The sequence below is a fragment of the Oncorhynchus mykiss genome, chromosome 25 (assembly GCF_057628025.1).
Source record: "Oncorhynchus mykiss isolate SJ-2025 chromosome 25, ASM5762802v1, whole genome shotgun sequence".
Taxonomy (NCBI): Eukaryota; Metazoa; Chordata; class Actinopteri; order Salmoniformes; family Salmonidae; genus Oncorhynchus; species Oncorhynchus mykiss.
The window spans coordinates 59,333,436-59,352,500 of NC_143046.1; the positions used below are offsets into that span (position 1 = coordinate 59,333,436).

A 19,065-nucleotide genomic window follows, 5' to 3' on the forward strand; every position below is an offset into this window, starting at 1 on the left:
AAAGAGATCAAATGAGTTGGTCAAGCAGAAAGGTGACATACTGTACATGGGTCTGCCGTGCCAGAAGGTTGGTACTGCCAAAAGGTAGAGAGAGAGGATGTAATGCTGGCCAATGGCGCCAGACAAGGACAGGACAGGACAGGACAGGACAGGTGGATTCTGGCACTGGCATGGTGCTGAGGGGAGTGGTGCTGGCACTGTCAATGTAATCAGCTAGCCCAACTCCGGGCAGTGTAAAAAGGTGTGGGAAGAGACCCCTAATGGCAGACAGGCCTGATAAAATGGGTATGAATGTGAAAAGTGAATATACTGTACACATCGCACTGTGTACCTGTTGAGGAGTGAGTGGTGAATAGACTGTGGTTGTGCAAGTCTGTGTGTAGTGTGCACTTGTGTGTGTGGTCTGTATGGACACGTGTGTCTGTGTGTGTACATACTTTGCACTCGCATGTGGAACATGGATCATTCTTCCACCTCTCTCCGTCCGATCGCTCACGACCCGCCGCATCAGTGCAGTCTGTCTTACTCAGACGAGCTTCTAGTCGTTTAATCTGCACAGACAGACAGGGACAGGAGGGGTAAATGGAGATGAAGAAAAGGAGGTATGGAGAGCCAGGTTAGACTATTTTATAAACTAGGTGGTTACAGTACTGAATTCTGATTGGTTGAAAGCCATGGTATATCAGCCCGTATACCCCGGCTATAACAAAACATTTAGTTTTTCTGATCCAATTACGTTGGTAACGAGTTTATAGTAGCAATAAGGCTCCTCAGGGGTTTCTGATATATGGACACTATACCACGGCTAAAGGCTGTGTCCAGGCACTCCGCATTGTGCCATCCCTAAGAACAGCCCTTAGCCGTGCTATATTGGCCATATACCACACCTCCTCTGGCCTTACTGCTTTAGTAATGCACCCCATGAGGCCCGTGATGCCATCTTTCTCAGCTAACTGAAGATCAGAGCGCCACTCAAAGTACGTACACACATATGTACACACACACCGCCCACGTCTTTCCTGTAATACGAGTCACGCGAACAACCTAGATTTATTTAACCATCGACTTACAATCAATAACCCTCCCTTAACATTGAAAGACCTAGGCAGCACACAGAGGGGCCAAAGCTGGGACTCGGGGCCCGGTCTGTTTAAATCCTCTATACCGCTGAGGACTTAATCAAAGCCATGTTAGCCTACAGCACCGTTAGTTCCCCTTCATCCCACCCCAGTGTGCCACATGATCATCTACCCTCAGGCAGCATATTACGTTCAATCTGGGGATATTGAAAATAGGCTAATAATCATAATATTGGAACAGTGTCTGGATTCTACACGGTTCTGTATGGGTTCTACCTGTAAGAGCCTGAGCTGAACATGTCTGGACTTGCAGCGTAAAGGAAGGAGGGAAATAAGCACTCAAATCACTACCCCAAAATACCCGTTGTTGCTGTTTGAATGTGTGCTGAGCAGCCAGAATGAAATTGGGGTAACACTCAAGTCGTGACGAACAAACCCAGCTGATGTAGCCTGTGTGCAGTATACAACTGCTCTCACCTGCTTTCGTAAACTTGTGATTGTCTTCTGCATGTCTACGACAAAGTCTTGGAAGTCATTCAGCAAGGGTTCAGTGCTTTGTTGTGAGGTGAGGGTGACATTCACAAGATTTTCAGTAGCGTTTTCAGCTGGGCTGGAATGTAAGAAAACACACCCCAAAGTTCAGCACAACTTTATTATAGCATAACTTTGTAAGTTATAATGGTTTTAGTCACCACAGTTGTTAGCTATGATGCAGAATGGTATCACATCCAAGGAACTTAATGTAGTCAGAGAATGACAAGGTACCAAACAAGTAGCATTAGTAGTTACCTGATGTTCTGCTGTATGCTGTTGGCAGGCTTCTTCTCGGCAGAGCTCTGATCCACTGACCTGCGCCCTCTGAAATGGTAGGATAGGGCGTTGAACTGACCCTTGGTCCTGCAGTCTGGGGGGGGGTACAACAACTCAATTTAGTCAACATCAGGAAACTCAGATTGCATAAAGACCAATGAGTTAAAACCCAGGGCCCATGCACTGTGCAGTCTTAGCCGTGATGTGATCACTGACACTGGTAAGGGTGGTAGCTTAAGTGTCTCTGCTTATAGTCACTCACTCACACCTTAGCACAGTGTGGTGGGTGGTAGGTGGGGGATCTTCCCTGGATACACACCACTTCATCTGCCAGTCCCCTTTCATCACACTTCAAAGAGCTGATCTGAGAGCAGAGCTAATGAGAGGCCACCTTCCCACACAAGGCCATTCAGACTGGTCCTAGAACAGATAATACACTCGTCTCACCAGCCCTCAAACACATGCACACACCTTATAGACAGGTTGCCTGACAAAGTCACAAAATTGTTAAGCTCGCATCGCAGGGGTAGAAGGCCGCAGAGGATGGACAAGGTTCGAGTCTCAAGTCGAGTCCCAAGTAGAACAGGTCAAGACTGGAGTCAAGTCCAAGTCGTGCATTCTAACAGCAAGTCAAGTCCAGTCAGAAGTTTTCAAGTCCAGTAAAAAAAATCTATACATGCAATGACTTCAAATACACATCTTTGTATACTTATTGAGGCTACCAGTCAGCCATTTTTATTAGTTGAATTAGCCTATGTAATTGTAAAATATAGACCTTGTGGCCGTGGTAAGGGCCTGTAATCAGCAGAAGGCAGGGCAGGTTGAAGTGCTCAGAGTGTAGATTTATTTCCAGGTCTTGGTGATCCATTGGTGAAAGTGTCATATTATACAAAATATACAAGTAGATTTACCAAATATTCACAGATATACACGGGCAATAACCCAAAATAAATAACCTCTGTGTCAGGATTAACCTGTCCTATCTGAACCAACACAGGTAAAGGGGGAGAGTATACAGCCGAACTTTGGCCCCCAGGACAATACAATTACCCAATTGGCAATTACAACGAATAAACTGATTCAATCATTTAAAAGGCAATTTCCACATCCATTGTTACATTGGTAAATTTGTCTTCAATCAGACTTAACGAGTGCTAATGATATTTCAACACCATGCATACGTGGAACACTAATTTTCTCTTATTCAACGTTCTGACTCCAAAGCGTGGAACGCAGGCCACGTAGCCTATTTCTATACGCACTGAGGCGCGGGGGCTACTATAGCAAAATCGCCCAGAACGTAGGACACAGACACATGGAACTCCGACGTAATCAGGGAAATATGAATCAAGGAAATGTTACATTTAATTAAATAAACAGAACTTCTGCCTCATGAGTCTTGCGAACGTTCATGTGCACTATAAACATCGCGCCCACTCAGAGCAGGGGAACAAATGGTTGGCTAACTGGAAATGTATTGTACACCTATCAAACGTGACACAGAAATGTCGACGTGTTGCAATAAACGGTACGGGGATGGAATGACGACACGATAGCAATTGCTGTAGTATTATAAATAATATAGATTTACCACATAGGGCATGCATTTAAAACGTGTGAAAGCAATATCAAACATTTCAACAGAATCCAAAAATAACTCCACTGGCGTGAGTTTGGAGAGCCGCGCCTATGGTGCATCTTCACCAAAGTAATAATTCATTTTCATAACAAATTCCAAATGCAAGCATCATAAGTAAACAATCCATTTCAAGCAATTGTCACATACCAAAAGACCAGTAGGTAAAAGCTAGCAATTGTTGCCCCATTGGTAGTGGGCTTACAGTTAATATTCTTGATCACCCACATTTTTTTGGAGCTGCATATTTATTTATTATGGCAATCCTCTCTCCCTACAATTTGACGTTTTCCTTGCACCAGATCCTGTGCTGATTGACAGTTTGCTGGTCCAATCAGAGTGCCAAGTGTGTGTTTCACTAGCCAATCTGTTCAGATATAGATGTTGGGCGATGCTGACTCTGACTCTGGCTTCGTGTTGAGTAATCCACGAAGACTCAACAAAATGAGTGACAAAACATTGGTATGATTCAGATAGCAATGTATTTGAAAGACCAGCGCTTATTGTGAAAATGCATTTACTCTGTCCTCTTCTCCTCTGACCCTATCTAAGACTGACCCTCTCCACTGACAGGATATTCACTGTTTATTAGCTTTTCCCATGTTCATTTGTGAAGGCTAAATGAATCCAGGGTCAGATCCAAGAGAAGAAAGGAAAACAATCATCTAAGGATAAGAGACACAGAGCACCCTTTATTAAAGCAGAGTCATATATTTAATCCCAAAATCATTAGGTCTGGCTCTTAAATTCTCAAGGGGAATTATCTGAGCTCATAGCAAAGACTGATTAAACTAGTTGGCTGTTGTCCAATGCTGATTTTGATACAGTCATAATGGCATTCTTGACTTGATTTCTGACATTTGTTCATTTCACTATTAATTGATGAATTACCACATTACAGTCTACATGTTTCAAGCAAACCACCACAGTCCATGTGCACAAGAACGCCAAGGTAACCTGTCTAAATGACTACCGCCCCGTAGCACTCACATCTATAGCCATGAAATGCTTTTTGGCTAGTCATGGCTCACATTAATACCATCATCCCAGAAATCCTGGACCCACTCCAATTCGCATACCGCCTCAACAGATCCACAAATGACACAATCTCTATTGCAGTGGTTCCAAAACTTTTTCACTCAGGCCCCCCTTCCAGCATTGGGGAACATCCCCTTATTTCTTGCAATTCTATTCATTTTGCCACGTTTAATTTGTATTCATATGATATTTGAGTGACTCAAACATTACAACAAAATCTATGGGCTAAAAAACGACAGTTTAAAAAAATATATATTTGCAAATTTATTAAAATAAAAAAACAGAAATACTTTATTTCTGGGGAAGGCTACTAAAACATTTCTGCAACATTGAAGGTCCCCAAGAACACAGTGGCCTGCATCATTCTTAAATGGAAGAAGTTGGAACCACCAAGAATATTCCTAGAGCTGGTCGCCTAGCAAAACTGAGCAATCGGGGGAGAAGGGCCTTGGCCAGAGAGGTGACCAAGAACCGGATGGTCACTCTGACAGAGCTCCAGAGTTCTCTGTGGAAATGGGAGAATCTTCCAGATGGACAACCATCTCTGCAGCACTCCACCAATCAGGCCTTTATTGTAGCGTGGCCAGACGGAAGCCACTCCTCTGTAAAAGGCACATGACAGCCCGCTTGGAGTTTGCCAAAAGGCACCTAAAGACTCTCAGACCATGAGAAACAAGATTCTCTGGTCTGAAGGAACCAAGATTGAACTGTTTGGCCTGAATGCCAAGCGTCACATCTGGAGGAAAGAAAGTTCACCTTCCAACAGGACAACGACCCTAAGCACACATCCAAGACAACGCAGGGCTGGCTTTGGGATAAGTCTTTGAATGTCTTTGAGTGGCCCAGCCAGAGCCCAGACTTGAACCTGATCGAACATCTCTGGAGAGACCTGAAAATAGCTGTTAAGTGACACTGGGAATGGGAGAAACTCCCCAAAAACAGGTGTGCCAAGCTTGTTGAGTCAAACTCAAGAAGACTGGTGGCTGTAATCGCTGTCAAAGGTGCTTCAACAAAGTAAAGGGTCAGAATACTTATGTAAATGTGATATTTCTGTTTTTATTTTTTACACATTTGCAAATTCTAAAAAACATTTTTTGCTTTGTTATCATGGGGTATTGTGTGTAGATTCATAAGGGAAAAATAAATGTAATCCCTTTTAGAATAAGGCTGTAAGATAAACAAAATGTGGTTAAAGTCAAGGTGTCTGAATACTTTCTGAATGCACTGTACATGAGAATGGTGTTCATTGACTACAGCTCAGCGTTCAACACCATACTGATCTCCAATCTCATCACTAAGCTAAGTACTCTGGATCCTGCCCTCAGATGGGGAGGGTAGGCAACAACACTTCCACCACACTTAGTCGTCACACACGACTACGTGGCCGCACACGATTCCAACACCATCATTAAGTTTGCCCGATGACAACACGGTGGTAGGCCTGATCACTGAGGATGATGAGACAGCCTAAAGGGAGGAGGTCAGAGACCTGGCAGTGTGGTGCCAGGACAACAACCTCTCCCTCAACGGGGGCGAAAAAGGAGCTGATCTTGGACTACAATAAACTGAAGGCCGAACGGGCCTCCATTCACATCGATGGTGCTGTAGTGGAGCGGGTAGGGAGCTTCAAGTTCCTCGGTGTCCACATCACTAAGGACCTATCATGGTCCAAACACATCAACACATTCGTGAAGAGGGCACAACTCCCCTCAGGAGGCTGAAAAGCTTTTTCATGGGTCCTCAGACCTTCAAAAGGTTCTACAGCTGCACCATTGAAAGCGTCTTGACTGTCTTTATCACCACTTGGTAAGGCAACTGCTCGGCATCTGGCCGCAAGGCGCTATAGAGGATAGTGCATACAGCCCAGTACACAACATGCCCAAAAGTATATGGACACCTGCTTGTCAAACATCTCATTCCAAAATCATGGGCATTAACATGAAGTTGGTCCCGCCTTTGCTGCTATAATAGCCTCCACTCTTCTTGGAAGGCTTTCCACTAGATGTTGGAACATTGCTGCGGGGTACTTTCATCTATTCAGCCACAAGAGCATTAGTGAGGTCTGGCACTGATGTTGGGTGATTAGGCCTCGCTCGTTCCAATTCCTCCCAAAGGTGTTCAATGGGGTTGAGGACAGGGCTCTGTGCAGGCCAGTCAAGTTCTTCCACACCGATCTTGACCAACCATTTCTGTATGGACCTCCCTTTGTGCACGGGGGAATTGTCATGCTGAAACAGGAAAGGGTCTTTCCCAAACTGTTGCCACAAAGTTGGAAGCACAGAATCGTCTAGAATGTCATTGTATGCTGTAGCATTAAGATTTCCTTTCACTGGAACTAAGTTGCCTAGCCCGAACCATGAAGAACAGCCCCAGACCATTATTCCTCCTCCACCAAATTTTACAGTTGGCACTATATATTCGGGCAGGTAGCGTTCTCCTGGCATCCGCCAAACCCAGATTCATCCGTCGGACTGCCAGATGGTGAAGCGGGATTTTCACTGCTCCAGAGTCCAATGGCGGCAAGCTTTCCACCACTCCAGCTGACGCTTGGCATTGCGCATGGTGATCTTAAGCTTGTGTGCGACTTCTTGGCCATGGAAACCCATTTCATTAAGCTCCAGACAAACAGTTGTTGTGCTGACGTTGCTTCCAGAGGCAGTTTGGAACTCGGTAGTGAGTGTTGCAACCGAGGACAGACGATTTTTAGCACTTGGCAGTCCCGTTCTGTGAGCTTGTGTCTCTTACCACTTCACGGCTGAGCCGTTGTTGCTCCTTGACGTTTCTACTTCACAATAACAGCACTTACAGTTGGCCTGGACAGCATTAGCAGGGCAGAAATTTGATGAACTGATTTGTTGGAAAGGTGGCAACCTATGACGGTGCCACGTTGAAAGTCACTGAGCTCTTCAGTAAGGCCATTCTACTGCAATGTTTGTCTATGGAGATTTCATGGCTGTGTGCTCGATTTTATACACGTGAGCAATGGGTGTGCCTGAAATAGCCAAATGTACACATTATTTTGTATATATAGTGTAGATCACTGGGGCCGAACTCCCTGCCATCCAGGACCTCTACACCAGGCGGTGTCAGAGGAAGGCCCTACAAATTGTCAAAGACTCCAGCCATCCAAGTCATAGACTGTTCTCTCTGCTACCACACGGCAAGCGGTACCGGAGTTTGGGATTAAAAGTCTCCCGAACAGCTTCCACTCACAAGCCATAAGACTGCTGAGCAGTTAATCAAATGGCTACCTGGACTATTTACATTGACCCCATTTTGTAATTTTTTTTTAGTTGTTCTATTTTTGCACTGACTCAATGCACACTCACTAGACTCACACTCACAGATACAACACTGACACTCCGAAAGACACACACGCGCTAACACACACAAAACACACACACACGCTCACACATTGACGCCACACACACACACACACACACTACATACGTTCACATACACACAAAACACACACATATTGATGCCACACACACACACTCACTGCATATGCTCTCTCTCACACACACACACACACACACACACACACACACACACACACACACACACACACACACACACACACACACACACACACACACACACACACACACACACACTTCATACTCTGTTTATTATCTATCCTGATTGCCTAGTCCCTTTTACCCTTACCTACATGTACATGCTCAATTACCTAATTTACCTCAACTACCTGGTACCCCTGCACATTGACTCTGTATTGGTTCTGCTTGTATCTAGCCTCGCTATTGTTATTTTATTGCGTTACTATTTCCTTATTTGTTTTTTTTTTGCAAATATTTTTCTTACTTTTTAACTCTACATTAATGGGAATGGGCTCGTAAATAAGCATTTACAGTATTCGGCGCCTATGACCAATAAAATGTGATTTACCAAAGGGTGGAGGACGAGTGGGGTGAAACATCCCCCACATTTAAAATTTTTGACATTTAGCAGACACTCTTTTCCAGAGCAAATTACAGTAGTGAGTAGATACATTTTGTGTATGTGTCCCCTGTGGGAATTGAACCAACCACCCTGGCATTGCAAGCACCATGCTCTACCAACTGAGCCACACGGGACCAGCACACCACAGTATCCACCTGAATACAAATGTTTTTTTAACTCAGTGCAACTCGTGCCTTCAGCCAACATATGATCCAATGGAAAATGCACGGCGACTGGAGTGTGTCTCACAGTAGGGAGTAAATAGCTTATTATGTGTAATAGCCTACTGCTCGCAGAAGTCCTGTATTCTCAGGGGTTTGTTGAAGGGAACATTCAGCTGCTCTCCAAATATGAAAACCTCTTGTGCACCCCAGACACTACTACCGCATGCTTTGGCAAATTCAGTAAATTGGTGAATTGGCTGTGCTGCTTGTACATCTGACGACACGTTAACCAAATAATGTGGATGAAGCGAGACAAACTCCCACTGAAAGCTCTCAAATGTGTACCTACTGTCATCCCATTGTATCCTGCTGGGTTAGTAAATAGAATCCTGGGATAGAATGAACAACATCAGGGCTCTCAATATAATCTCTAGCCCCTACAATCACACGGTAATATCTCTTAAAAATCCTGGCTATGTAGCAGCAGTTCTGGGGTCAGATGGTAATAGGGTACAACAGAAGAAGTAGCTGATTCTCTTCATCTCTCAAGACAAACACACTACCAAAATCAGCTAAATAACCCATTGCATTTGCTCTAATGTTGATCAAAGGTACATTTGAGCCACTAATCAGTTCAAAAGATACCCAAGCCCTGCCCTAGTCAATGCCCATTTTCACTGTGAGAAGATGAAGCCTGGAGATATGTTAATTATTTAATCTCTTCACTATCTTATCTTGCTTGATGTTTTCACATGACAGCAGTCATACAGATAGCACTATCAAACAAACGCACAATGTCAAACTTTTGTAAATGCTGTTTAAAACACTGTGGGGTACTGACCAATGATTACACACAAAGCCCAGTCAGGTGCCTCCTAATCGAATGTTAGCACAACACGACAGAGAACTGGACCCTTGTCCTGCTGCTTCTGACTACACGTTCCACATAACTAAACGTCCAAACATTGACACTGTGTAACCCCGAGTACCAGTCTTGGTAGCGTTCTTTATTTGTATGCAAGATGGAAGCAGCATGTTCTAAAACTCATTCCATTCTGATGATGTCAAGGAGAAGAGGAAGTTGACTGAAGAGGTTTGTACCATAGCCACAGTCCACAAGTGTGTAACACAGCATCAACACAACCAAGCCCAGAGACTCCCAATTCCCACAGATCGCTACATTGGAACAAAGCCACATAGAAAGACAATACAGTAGAGCTGTGTTCGAATACCCATTCTAACATACAGTATACTACATACTTAATGAGTATATACTACATATATCATATACTATTAGTTAATTTAAGTATACTGTAAACTAACAGTATCCTTTCAGTTGAGCCTACTAGCTCGTCGCCTGTCTACCGGAAATTGATGCTGTTGCTATCGTTAGGATCTAATTTTCAGAGAACAAACTCAACAGATAATATGAAAGACTTAACCTTTTTGGGATAGGGGGCAACATTTTCACTTTTGGATGAATAGCGTGCCCAGAGTGAACTGCCTCCTTCTCTGTCCCAGATGCTAATATATGCTTATTATTATTTGTATTGGATAGAAAACACTCTGAAGTTTCTAAAACTGTTTGAATGATGTCTGTGAATATAACATAACTCATATGGCAGGCGAAAATCTGAGAAAAATCCAACCAGGAAGTGGGATATCTGAGGTTTGTAGTTTTTCAAAGTTTGGCCTACCGAATACACAGTGTCTATGGAGTCAAGTCGCACTTCATACGGCTTCCACTAGATGTCAACCGTCTTTAGAAACTGGTTTGAGGATTCTACTATAAAGGAGGGGCTCATGAGACCTGTTTGAGTCAGTGGTCTGGCAGAGTGTCACAGGCTCGTGACGCGCACTCCTGACAGAGTTAGCTCTTGTTCCAGTGCTTTTCTTCAGACATAGGAATTCTCAGATTGGAAGATAATTGATGTTTTATGTTAAAAACAACCATAAAGATTGATTCCATACATCGTTTGACTTGTTTCTACGACCTGTAATGGAACTTTTCGAGTTTTTGTCTGGACGAAGTGCTTGCGCCTCATGAAGATGGATTACTGGGCTGAACACGCTAACAACAAGTGGCTATTTGGACATAAATGATGGACTTTATGGAACAAATCAGTCATTTATTGTCGAACTGGGATGCCTGGGAGTGCCTTCTGATTAAGATCATCAAAGGTAAGTGAATATTTATAGTGTTATTTCTAACTTCTGTTGACTCCAAAATGGCGTCTATTTCTCTGACTGGATTGGGCTCTGAGCGCCGTTCTCAGATTATGCTTTTTCAGAAAAGTAAAAAAAAAATCTCACACAGCGGTTGCATTAAGGAGACGTCTATCTTTAATTCTGTGAATAACAGTTGTATCGTTATCAATGTTTAATATGAGTATTTCTGCAAAATAACTGAATGTTTTGGAATCAAAACATTACTGCACATAACGAGCCAATGTAAACTGAGATTTTTGGATATAAATATGCACATTATCGAACAATGCATACATGTATTGTGTAACATGATGTCCTATGAGTGTCATCTGATGAAGATCATCAAAGGTTAGTGATTAATTTGATCTATATTTCTGCTTTTTGTGACTCCTATCTTTGGCTGGAAAAATGGCTGTGTGTTTTTTTGACTTGGCTATGACCTAACATAATCATATGTGGTGCTTTCGTTGTAAAGCATTTTTTAAAGCGGACACGGTGGGTAGATTAACAAGATGTTCATCTTTAATTTGCTGTATTGGACTTGTGTGAAAGTTACATATTTCAAAAAAATATTTTTGAATTTCGCACGCTGCCTTTTCAGCGGAATGTTGTTGAGGGGTTCCGCTAGCTGAACGCCTGCTCTAGAAAGGTTAAACCAAGTTTATTCTGCTCAGAGGATCAATACAGCTGCATTAGACAAAAACATGGTTTCACCCGTGGTAGTATACATAACTCACTTTGGGTGGAGTCTCCTTGTTATCACTAAACATTGCATCATTATTGCTACGCAGGGAGATGAGTGATATGGGCCTTAAACGGTTCCTCCCCTTATCAGTACTGCTACATGTGATCATTTTCCCTGCACTCAGCCTCTCCCAAGCGTCATTATGGCACCCCTCATGTCTCTATTATACCTAATGATTAATAATATAAAAGGCTCAGAAACCAAACCTATCACTATGCAACCTCTTGCTAGGTAGTTAGCATAACAAATGACTACTTGGATATTTTACGACTTCGGGTGTGTTCTTAAATTCAATCTGGAGTGCCAGAGTGTGCTCGTAAATTCAGAGCGTTGTCAGATTGTCAGCATGTAAATTCTGAAACCGAGGAGTAGTGTTGATTTGAGCGTTCTGACTTTACAATCTAACGTTGGTTAGCTTGCTAGCTACATCCAGATGCAAATGAACCACTCTGACCATTTTATTCGCCCTAGCAGAGCTGGTTAGGCAGTTTTCATGTTATCCAGAGCATTGGTGACTGTAACTGCGCTCATATTATTCTGCGCTCTGGTACACTCAGACGAAAGTGCTCTGAAATCGAGCAAATTTCCACCCGAATGTCCATTGAGAACACACAACGAGTATACCATTTAGCTAAGCTAAGAATGATGGGAAAAATCAAATAAACATTGGGTAATTAGTTAGCCTATAGTTAATATACTGGCAAGTTTGATGCATAAGTAGCCAACTGACATTAGCTAACAACATACGGTATATACTGCTGTAATGATATGCTATGTGGTTCGTAAGGACAGCCTACCTAACAAATTGTCAGCCAACATAACGTTTAAGGTAACTTATTTGAAAAGGCAATACTTGACTACATTGCGCAACATCTTCTTAACATTTGTCAAAATTTGTTAAAGCAATTCTTTGTATCTCTTGTACTTCAGCTACATATTTTCCACCATTTTCTTCAAATCTGAAAACGATGTGAAGCCACGCCCATTTCCTGAAGAATAGTATTATGGCCCCTAAAGTACGGGAAAAGTGTCCTCTGCGCGTAAAATACATATTTTGAGTTATTTAGTATGACACCTGGGAACTTTTGGCATACTAACTACAATTGAAGTCGGAAGTTTACATACACTAAGTTGACTGTGCCTTTAAACAGCTTGGAAAAACACCAGAAAATGATGTCATGGCTTTAGAAGCTTCTGATATGCTAATTGACATAATTGGAGTTAATTGGAGGTGTACCTGTGGATGTATTTCAAGGCCTACCTTCAAACTCAGTGCCTCTTTGCTTGACATCATGGCATGGGAAAATCAAAAGAAATCAGCCAAGACCTCAAAATTGTAGACCTCCACAAGTCTGGATCATCCTTGGGAGCAATTTCCAAATGCCTGAAGTTACCACGTTCATCTGTACAAACAATAGTACGCAAGTATAAACACTATGGGACCACGCAGCCGTCATACCGCTCAGGAAGGAGACGCATTCTGTCTCCTAAAGATGAACACACTTTGGTGCGAAAACTGAAAATCAATCCCGGAACAATAGCTAAGGACCTTGCGAAGATGCTTGAGGAAACAGGTACAAAAGTATCTATATCCACAGTAAAACGAGTCCTATATCAACATAACCTGAAAGGCCGCTCAGCAAGGAAGAAGCCACTGCTTCTTCCTTGCTGAGCGCCATAAAAAAACAAGACTACGGTTTGCAACTGCACATGGGTATAAAGATCGTACTTTTTGGAGAAATGTCCTCTGGTCTGATGAAACAAAAATAGAACTATTTTGGCCATAATGACCATCGTTATGTTTGGAGGAAAAAGGGGGAGGCTTGCCAGCTAAAGAACACCATACCAACCGTGAAGCACCGGGGTGGCAGCATCATGTTGTGGGGGTGATTTGCTGCAGGAGGGACTGGTGCACTTCACAAAATAGATGGCATCAAAAAGAGGGAAAATTATGTGGATACAGTGCCTTGCGAAAGTATTCGGCCCCCTTTGAACTTTGTGACCTTTTGCCACATTTCAGGCTTCAAACATAAAGATATAAAACTGTATTTTTTTGTGAAGAATCAACAACAAGTGGGACACAGTCATGAAGTGGAACGACATTTATTGGATATTTCAAACTTTTTTAACAAATCAAAAACTGAAAAATTGGGCGTGCAAAATTATTCAGCCCCTTTACTTTCAGTGCAGCAAACTCTCTCCAGAAGTTAAATAAGGATCTCTGAATGATCCAATGTTGACCTAAATGACTAATGATGATAAATACAATCCACCTGTGTGTAATCAAGTCTCCGTATAAATGCACCTGCACTGTGATAGTCTCAGAGGTCCGTTAAAAGCGCAGAGAGCATCATGAAGAACAAGGAACACACCAGGCGGGTCCGAGATACTGTTGTGAAGAAGTTTAAAGCCGGATTTGGATACAAAAAGATTTCCCAAGCTTTAAACATCCCAAGGAGCACTGTGCAAGCGATAATATTGAAATGGAAGGAGTATCAGACCACTGCAAATCTACCAAGACCTGGCCGTCCCTCTAAACTTTCAGCTCATACAAGGAGAAGACTGATCAGAGATGCAGCCAAGAGGCCCATGATCACTCTGGATGAACTGCAGAGATCTACAGCTGAGGTGGGAGACTCTGTCCATAGGACAACAATCAGTCGTATATTGCACAAATCTGGCCTTTATGGAAGAGTGGCAAGAAGAAAGCCATTTCTTAAAGATATCCATAAAAAGTGTTGTTTAAAGTTTGCCACAAGCCACCTGGGAGACACACCAAACATGTGGAAGAAGGTGCTCTGGTCAGATGAAACCAAACTTGAACTTTTTGGCAACAATGCAAAACGTTATGTTTGGCGTAAAAGCAACACAGCTGAACACACCATCCCCACTGTCAAACATGGTGGTGGCAGCATCATGGTTTGGGCCTGCTTTTCTTCAGCAGGGACAGGGAAGATGGTTAAAATTGAAGGGAAGATGGATGGAGCCAAATACAGGACCATTCTGGAAGAAAACCTGATGGAGTCTGCAAAAGACCTGAGACTGGGACGGAGATTTGTCTTCCAACAAGACAATGATCCAAAACATAAAGCAAAATCTACAATGGAATGGTTCAAAAATAAACATATCCAGGTGTTAGAATGGCCAAGTCAAAGTCCAGACCTGAATCCAATCGAGAATCTGTGGAAAGAACTGAAAACTGCTGTTCACAAATGCTCTCCATTCAACCTCACTGAGCTCGAGCTGTTTTGCAAGGAGGATTGGGAAAAAATGTCAGTCTCTCGATGTGCAAAACTGACAGAGACATACCCCAAGCGACTTACAGCTGTAATCGCAGCAAAAGGTGGCGCTGCAAAGTATTAACTTAAGGGGGCTGAATAATTTTGCACGCCCAATTCTTCAGTTTTTGATTTGTTAAAAAAGTTTGAAATATCCAATAAATGTTGTTCCACTTCATGATTGTGTCCCACTTGTTGTTGATTCTTCACAAAAAAATACAGTTTTATATCTTTATGTTTGAAGCCTGAAATGTGGCAAAAGGTCGCAAAGTTCAAGGGGGCCGAATACTTTCGCAAGGCACTGTATATTGAAGCAACATCTCAAGACATCAGTTAAAGCTTGGTCGCAAATGGGTCTTCCAAATGGGCAATGACCCCAAGCATACTTCAAAGTTGTGGCAAAATGGCTTAAGGACAACAAAGTCAAGGTATTGGAGTGGCCATCACAAAGCCCTGACCGCAATCCTATAGAAAATTTGTGGGCAGAACTGAAAAAGCGTGTGCGAGCAAGGAGCCCCACAAACCTGACTCAGTTACACCAGCTCTGTCAGGAGGAATGGGCCAAAATTCACCCAACTTATTGTGGGAAGCTTGATGAAAGCTACCCGAAACGTTTGACCCAAGTTAAACAATTTAAAGGCAATGCTACCAAATACTAATTGAGTGTGTGTAAACTTCTGACCCACTGGGAATGTGATGAAAGAAATAAAAGCTGAAATAAATCATTCTCTCTACTATTATTCTGACATTTCACATTCTTAAAATAAAGTGGTGATCCTAACTAACCTAAAACAGGGAATTTTTACTAGGATTAAATGTCAGGAATTGTGAAAAGCTGAGCTTAAATGTATTTGGCGTATGCAAACTCCTAACCCTAACCCTAACCCTATGACCAATAAGCATACTATATAGTCAATTCACGTCACAAATAGTATGGTAGTGTGGTTAGTATGAGTATTCGAACACAGCTTACGTCTATGGCAAAATGTAGTGGACTATCTAGGGAAGAAGGAGTCCTTCAAGACACAGCATCAATGTGAATAACGTGTTTTATATTCCATGTGACCCACCTTCGCAGCAGTCCTGCCACATGCGCAGGTCAATGTTGGGGATGTCATCACAGCTGCCATATCCGTGGGGCAGCTCTGCCACGTTGAACACGTCCTGCTGGATACGGGTGATGTTGTCACCGTTGTCACACAGTACCCTTGTCAGAGACGCCTGCTTCAGCTGGGTCAGCTGGGCCGGGGTGAACACACCTGGGTTTTCATACCAAAACCTGGTAGCACCAGGAGGAGGGAAGGTTACACTAGTTATCTGTAAACATCCCATAAATACAAAGGCTACCCTTCTGTAACTATCTCATCCTTCTGAAAGGGAGGGAAAAAGTAATCTGACTAGAATTGGTAGCTGAGGGGATGTGAGCTCACCGGTCCCCGTCTCTGAGTCGTTTGAACTGGGCAGCCAGCAGACACATAAGGGTGGGCCCCAGCCGGCTCCCAGGAACTAGGTCCTCAGCCATCAGAGCAGGGAACAGGTCGATGTTCAGGGGAGTGCCGTATAGCCTGGAGAGAGAGAAAAGTACAGATTGTTTTTGATAAGGTAATACAGTTATTTAACCTTGATTTATCCAGGGGTGAGTTTCCTGAAAGCCTCATAGCTAACATACCTCTGTAGCTTCTCCCTGACCTGGGGGTTCTTGATCTCGTTCCTCAGGTCATCAAAGCTCTGTGCTGAGGTCAGGTTACAGAAGGTCCGGTAGTCGTTGTAGGGCGGTATCCCGTGATCCCTTCCTCTCTGGATGTTCATGGCGGCCAGGTCCAGCGCAACTGAGTGGGCCATGGAGAACAGCCTCTCCGTCAGCTCCGTGTTCAACAGCTGGGTCGACACGCGCATCTTCCCCGCCACTCCGAACAGGCCCCGCAGCAGGGGGTCAATGCCCCCTTCGTTGACGATGCGGAAGGGAGAGAAGAAGGCACGGTGTAGGGAAATGTGGCCCTGGGGGATGGGCTGGAAGTTCTCATCCAACCGGTACAGGATGGGGTTGATGAGGGTGTGTCCGAAGCGGAAGGCGGCCGTGGCGAAGGCATTGAGGATGCCGGCGTTGACGTTGGGGTTGTAGCCGCGGTAGTCACCAATCAGCTTCATCCCCGCGTCACCCAGGACCTGAGGGAGGGGGTGAAATCATCATCATCATCAATATTATAGTCAACATCATACTTTTAATTACTTACAGACACAGTACCTTTCATCAATCTGAAGACCTTTCACAAAACCCTATGTTCGAGTATGAGAAAGAAGTAGATTTATATTATGAGGGAGAGAAGTGCAGGTTCTCACCTTGGGCAGCCAGTGATTGTAGGTGATGTGCTGCATCTGTGCGCCAACTATCTTCCTTGCTTCGTGGTAGATGGTGTCTCCGTCCCAGTGTGGGTTGAGTCGGAGCAGCTCTGTAGCCATGCGGTTGTGTTCCCTGAACCACACTGTGTGCATGGATGTCAGACCCAGCTGCTCATTGGCCCTGTGGTCTCCGGCCAGAAAGCAGGGGATGGGGCTCTCGTTCTCATCCCTCATACACTCTGTCGGGGGCCCTGTGGCAAAGGGTAGCAGGGGCTTCCCAGAGCGTTGGACGATGCCCTGCCTCAGAAGACCCCTCTGACTGGCCAGGTCGCGGACCTCCTCCGACTCGTGGCGTGAGCTGCCGTACACGTTGGACGCGTCGATGTATGACGTCAGCTGGTTGATCTGTTCCCGTGGAAACACGCTGTTCATGAGGAGGGACGTCATACCGCTGCCGCAGACGGGGCTGGAGCGCACGAAGAACATGCAGCGCGCTCCGCTCCGCGCCTGCCGAGGGTCCCCCGGGGGGAACTGGATGGGGAAGCAGGGTGCGTCGTTGGTGCACACGTTAGTGCACAGCTGGCCGTCGGAGAAACGTGACTGGCTGAGGGCGGCAACGGTGGAATCCAGATCGTGGTCCAGGAACTGCCCCCATTGCATCAGCATGTGGGTGTAGCGGTCGTCCGGGGTGACGGTCTCCGTGCCGATCATGGTGGTGGAGACGAGGCGGGGCAGGGGCAGGGCATGGCCGTGCTGCAGCCGGCCGCTGGCGCCGCGCGGCAGGTTGAAGCCGTTGTCGTAGACCGACTTGAGGAGGCGCTGGAAGGCGGTGAGGGAGGCGCCCCACATGGGGTGCTGCAGGTTGTTGCAGGTGCCGTCGTGGCTGCGGTACTTCTGGTGGAAGCAGATGTCAGAACAGTTGTTGAAGCGGCGGTGGGCAGTGCAGCCTGATAGGTTAGCGATCACATCCAGGAAGTGAGGGGACACCAGGTCATTGTAGCGGAACGCTGGGGACGGAGGCAGGGAAAAGAGGTTTTAGTCAGGTTATAAGGCTGTGTACTACACTGCTACATTAACGTTATATTTCCAACTAACAGAGGAGACTGCTGATTGCAGCATGTAGGCTATTAATGGTTGCCCTGGCAATCTAAACCTGCATCCTGAGGGCACAGACTGGAGTTTTCCTCTGACATGTCCTGACTCGCTGGGACATGTTAGAGCTACAGCTCCAGTTTGTGTGTGTGTGTGTGTGTGTGCCTTGTGTAGCTCAAATCAATGGGGAAAAGTGAGACTTCCTGTCAGCAGTCAGCTAGCGGAGCAAACAGTAACACGCACCACAACCTCTCCCATCGCCCACAAAATCCCACCTCTCTGGTCACTCACAGAATCGATCCAGCCATATACAACCTGCAGGGTAGCAGTGCTGGGGGTGTGCCAGGTCACATAGACATAAACCAAACAGGCTACATTGTTTTTGCTGACGGGCAAAAGTTAGGGGCCAGTGTAACAATGAACACTTGACTGTTGTCATAACCAGTGAAAACACTGTGCATGCCTCCCTCTCTGTCTCTCTGTCTCTCTCTCTCTTTCTCATCTGATGCCTGTAGCACCACAGGGTCCACTGGGCCTTACATCAGACAGTGTTCTCCACTAACTCACACAACTGGTCCATTGAGCCGGCATGGCTGTTAAACCTTAGCCACATTAACATGAGCATTTTATGTACCATAAATCCTTAATATGGAGGACCAGTCTCCTTGTTTGGGTCATTGGACACCTCATCTGGACCTGCCAAACCTGGGAT

At 44.7% G+C, this 19,065-nt stretch overlaps 1 protein-coding gene across 2 annotated transcripts in view; it reads right to left on the bottom strand.

Moving 5' to 3' along the window:
- pxdn (peroxidasin) overlaps positions 1-19,065 on the bottom strand; it is an 88,986-nt gene that overhangs the window by 2,781 nt on the left and 67,140 nt on the right. For both annotated transcript variants that reach the window (XM_021584563.3, XM_021584564.3), the window contains 7 exons: positions 17,262-18,268; positions 16,591-17,087; positions 16,352-16,486; positions 15,992-16,200; positions 1,869-1,983; positions 1,557-1,689; positions 438-551 (listed from right to left, as the gene is read on the bottom strand). In XM_021584563.3, the coding sequence (XP_021440238.3) occupies positions 438-551; positions 1,557-1,689; positions 1,869-1,983; positions 15,992-16,200; positions 16,352-16,486; positions 16,591-17,087; positions 17,262-18,268 (2,210 nt within the window). The remainder of the gene's footprint in view (positions 1-437; positions 552-1,556; positions 1,690-1,868; positions 1,984-15,991; positions 16,201-16,351; positions 16,487-16,590; positions 17,088-17,261; positions 18,269-19,065) is intronic.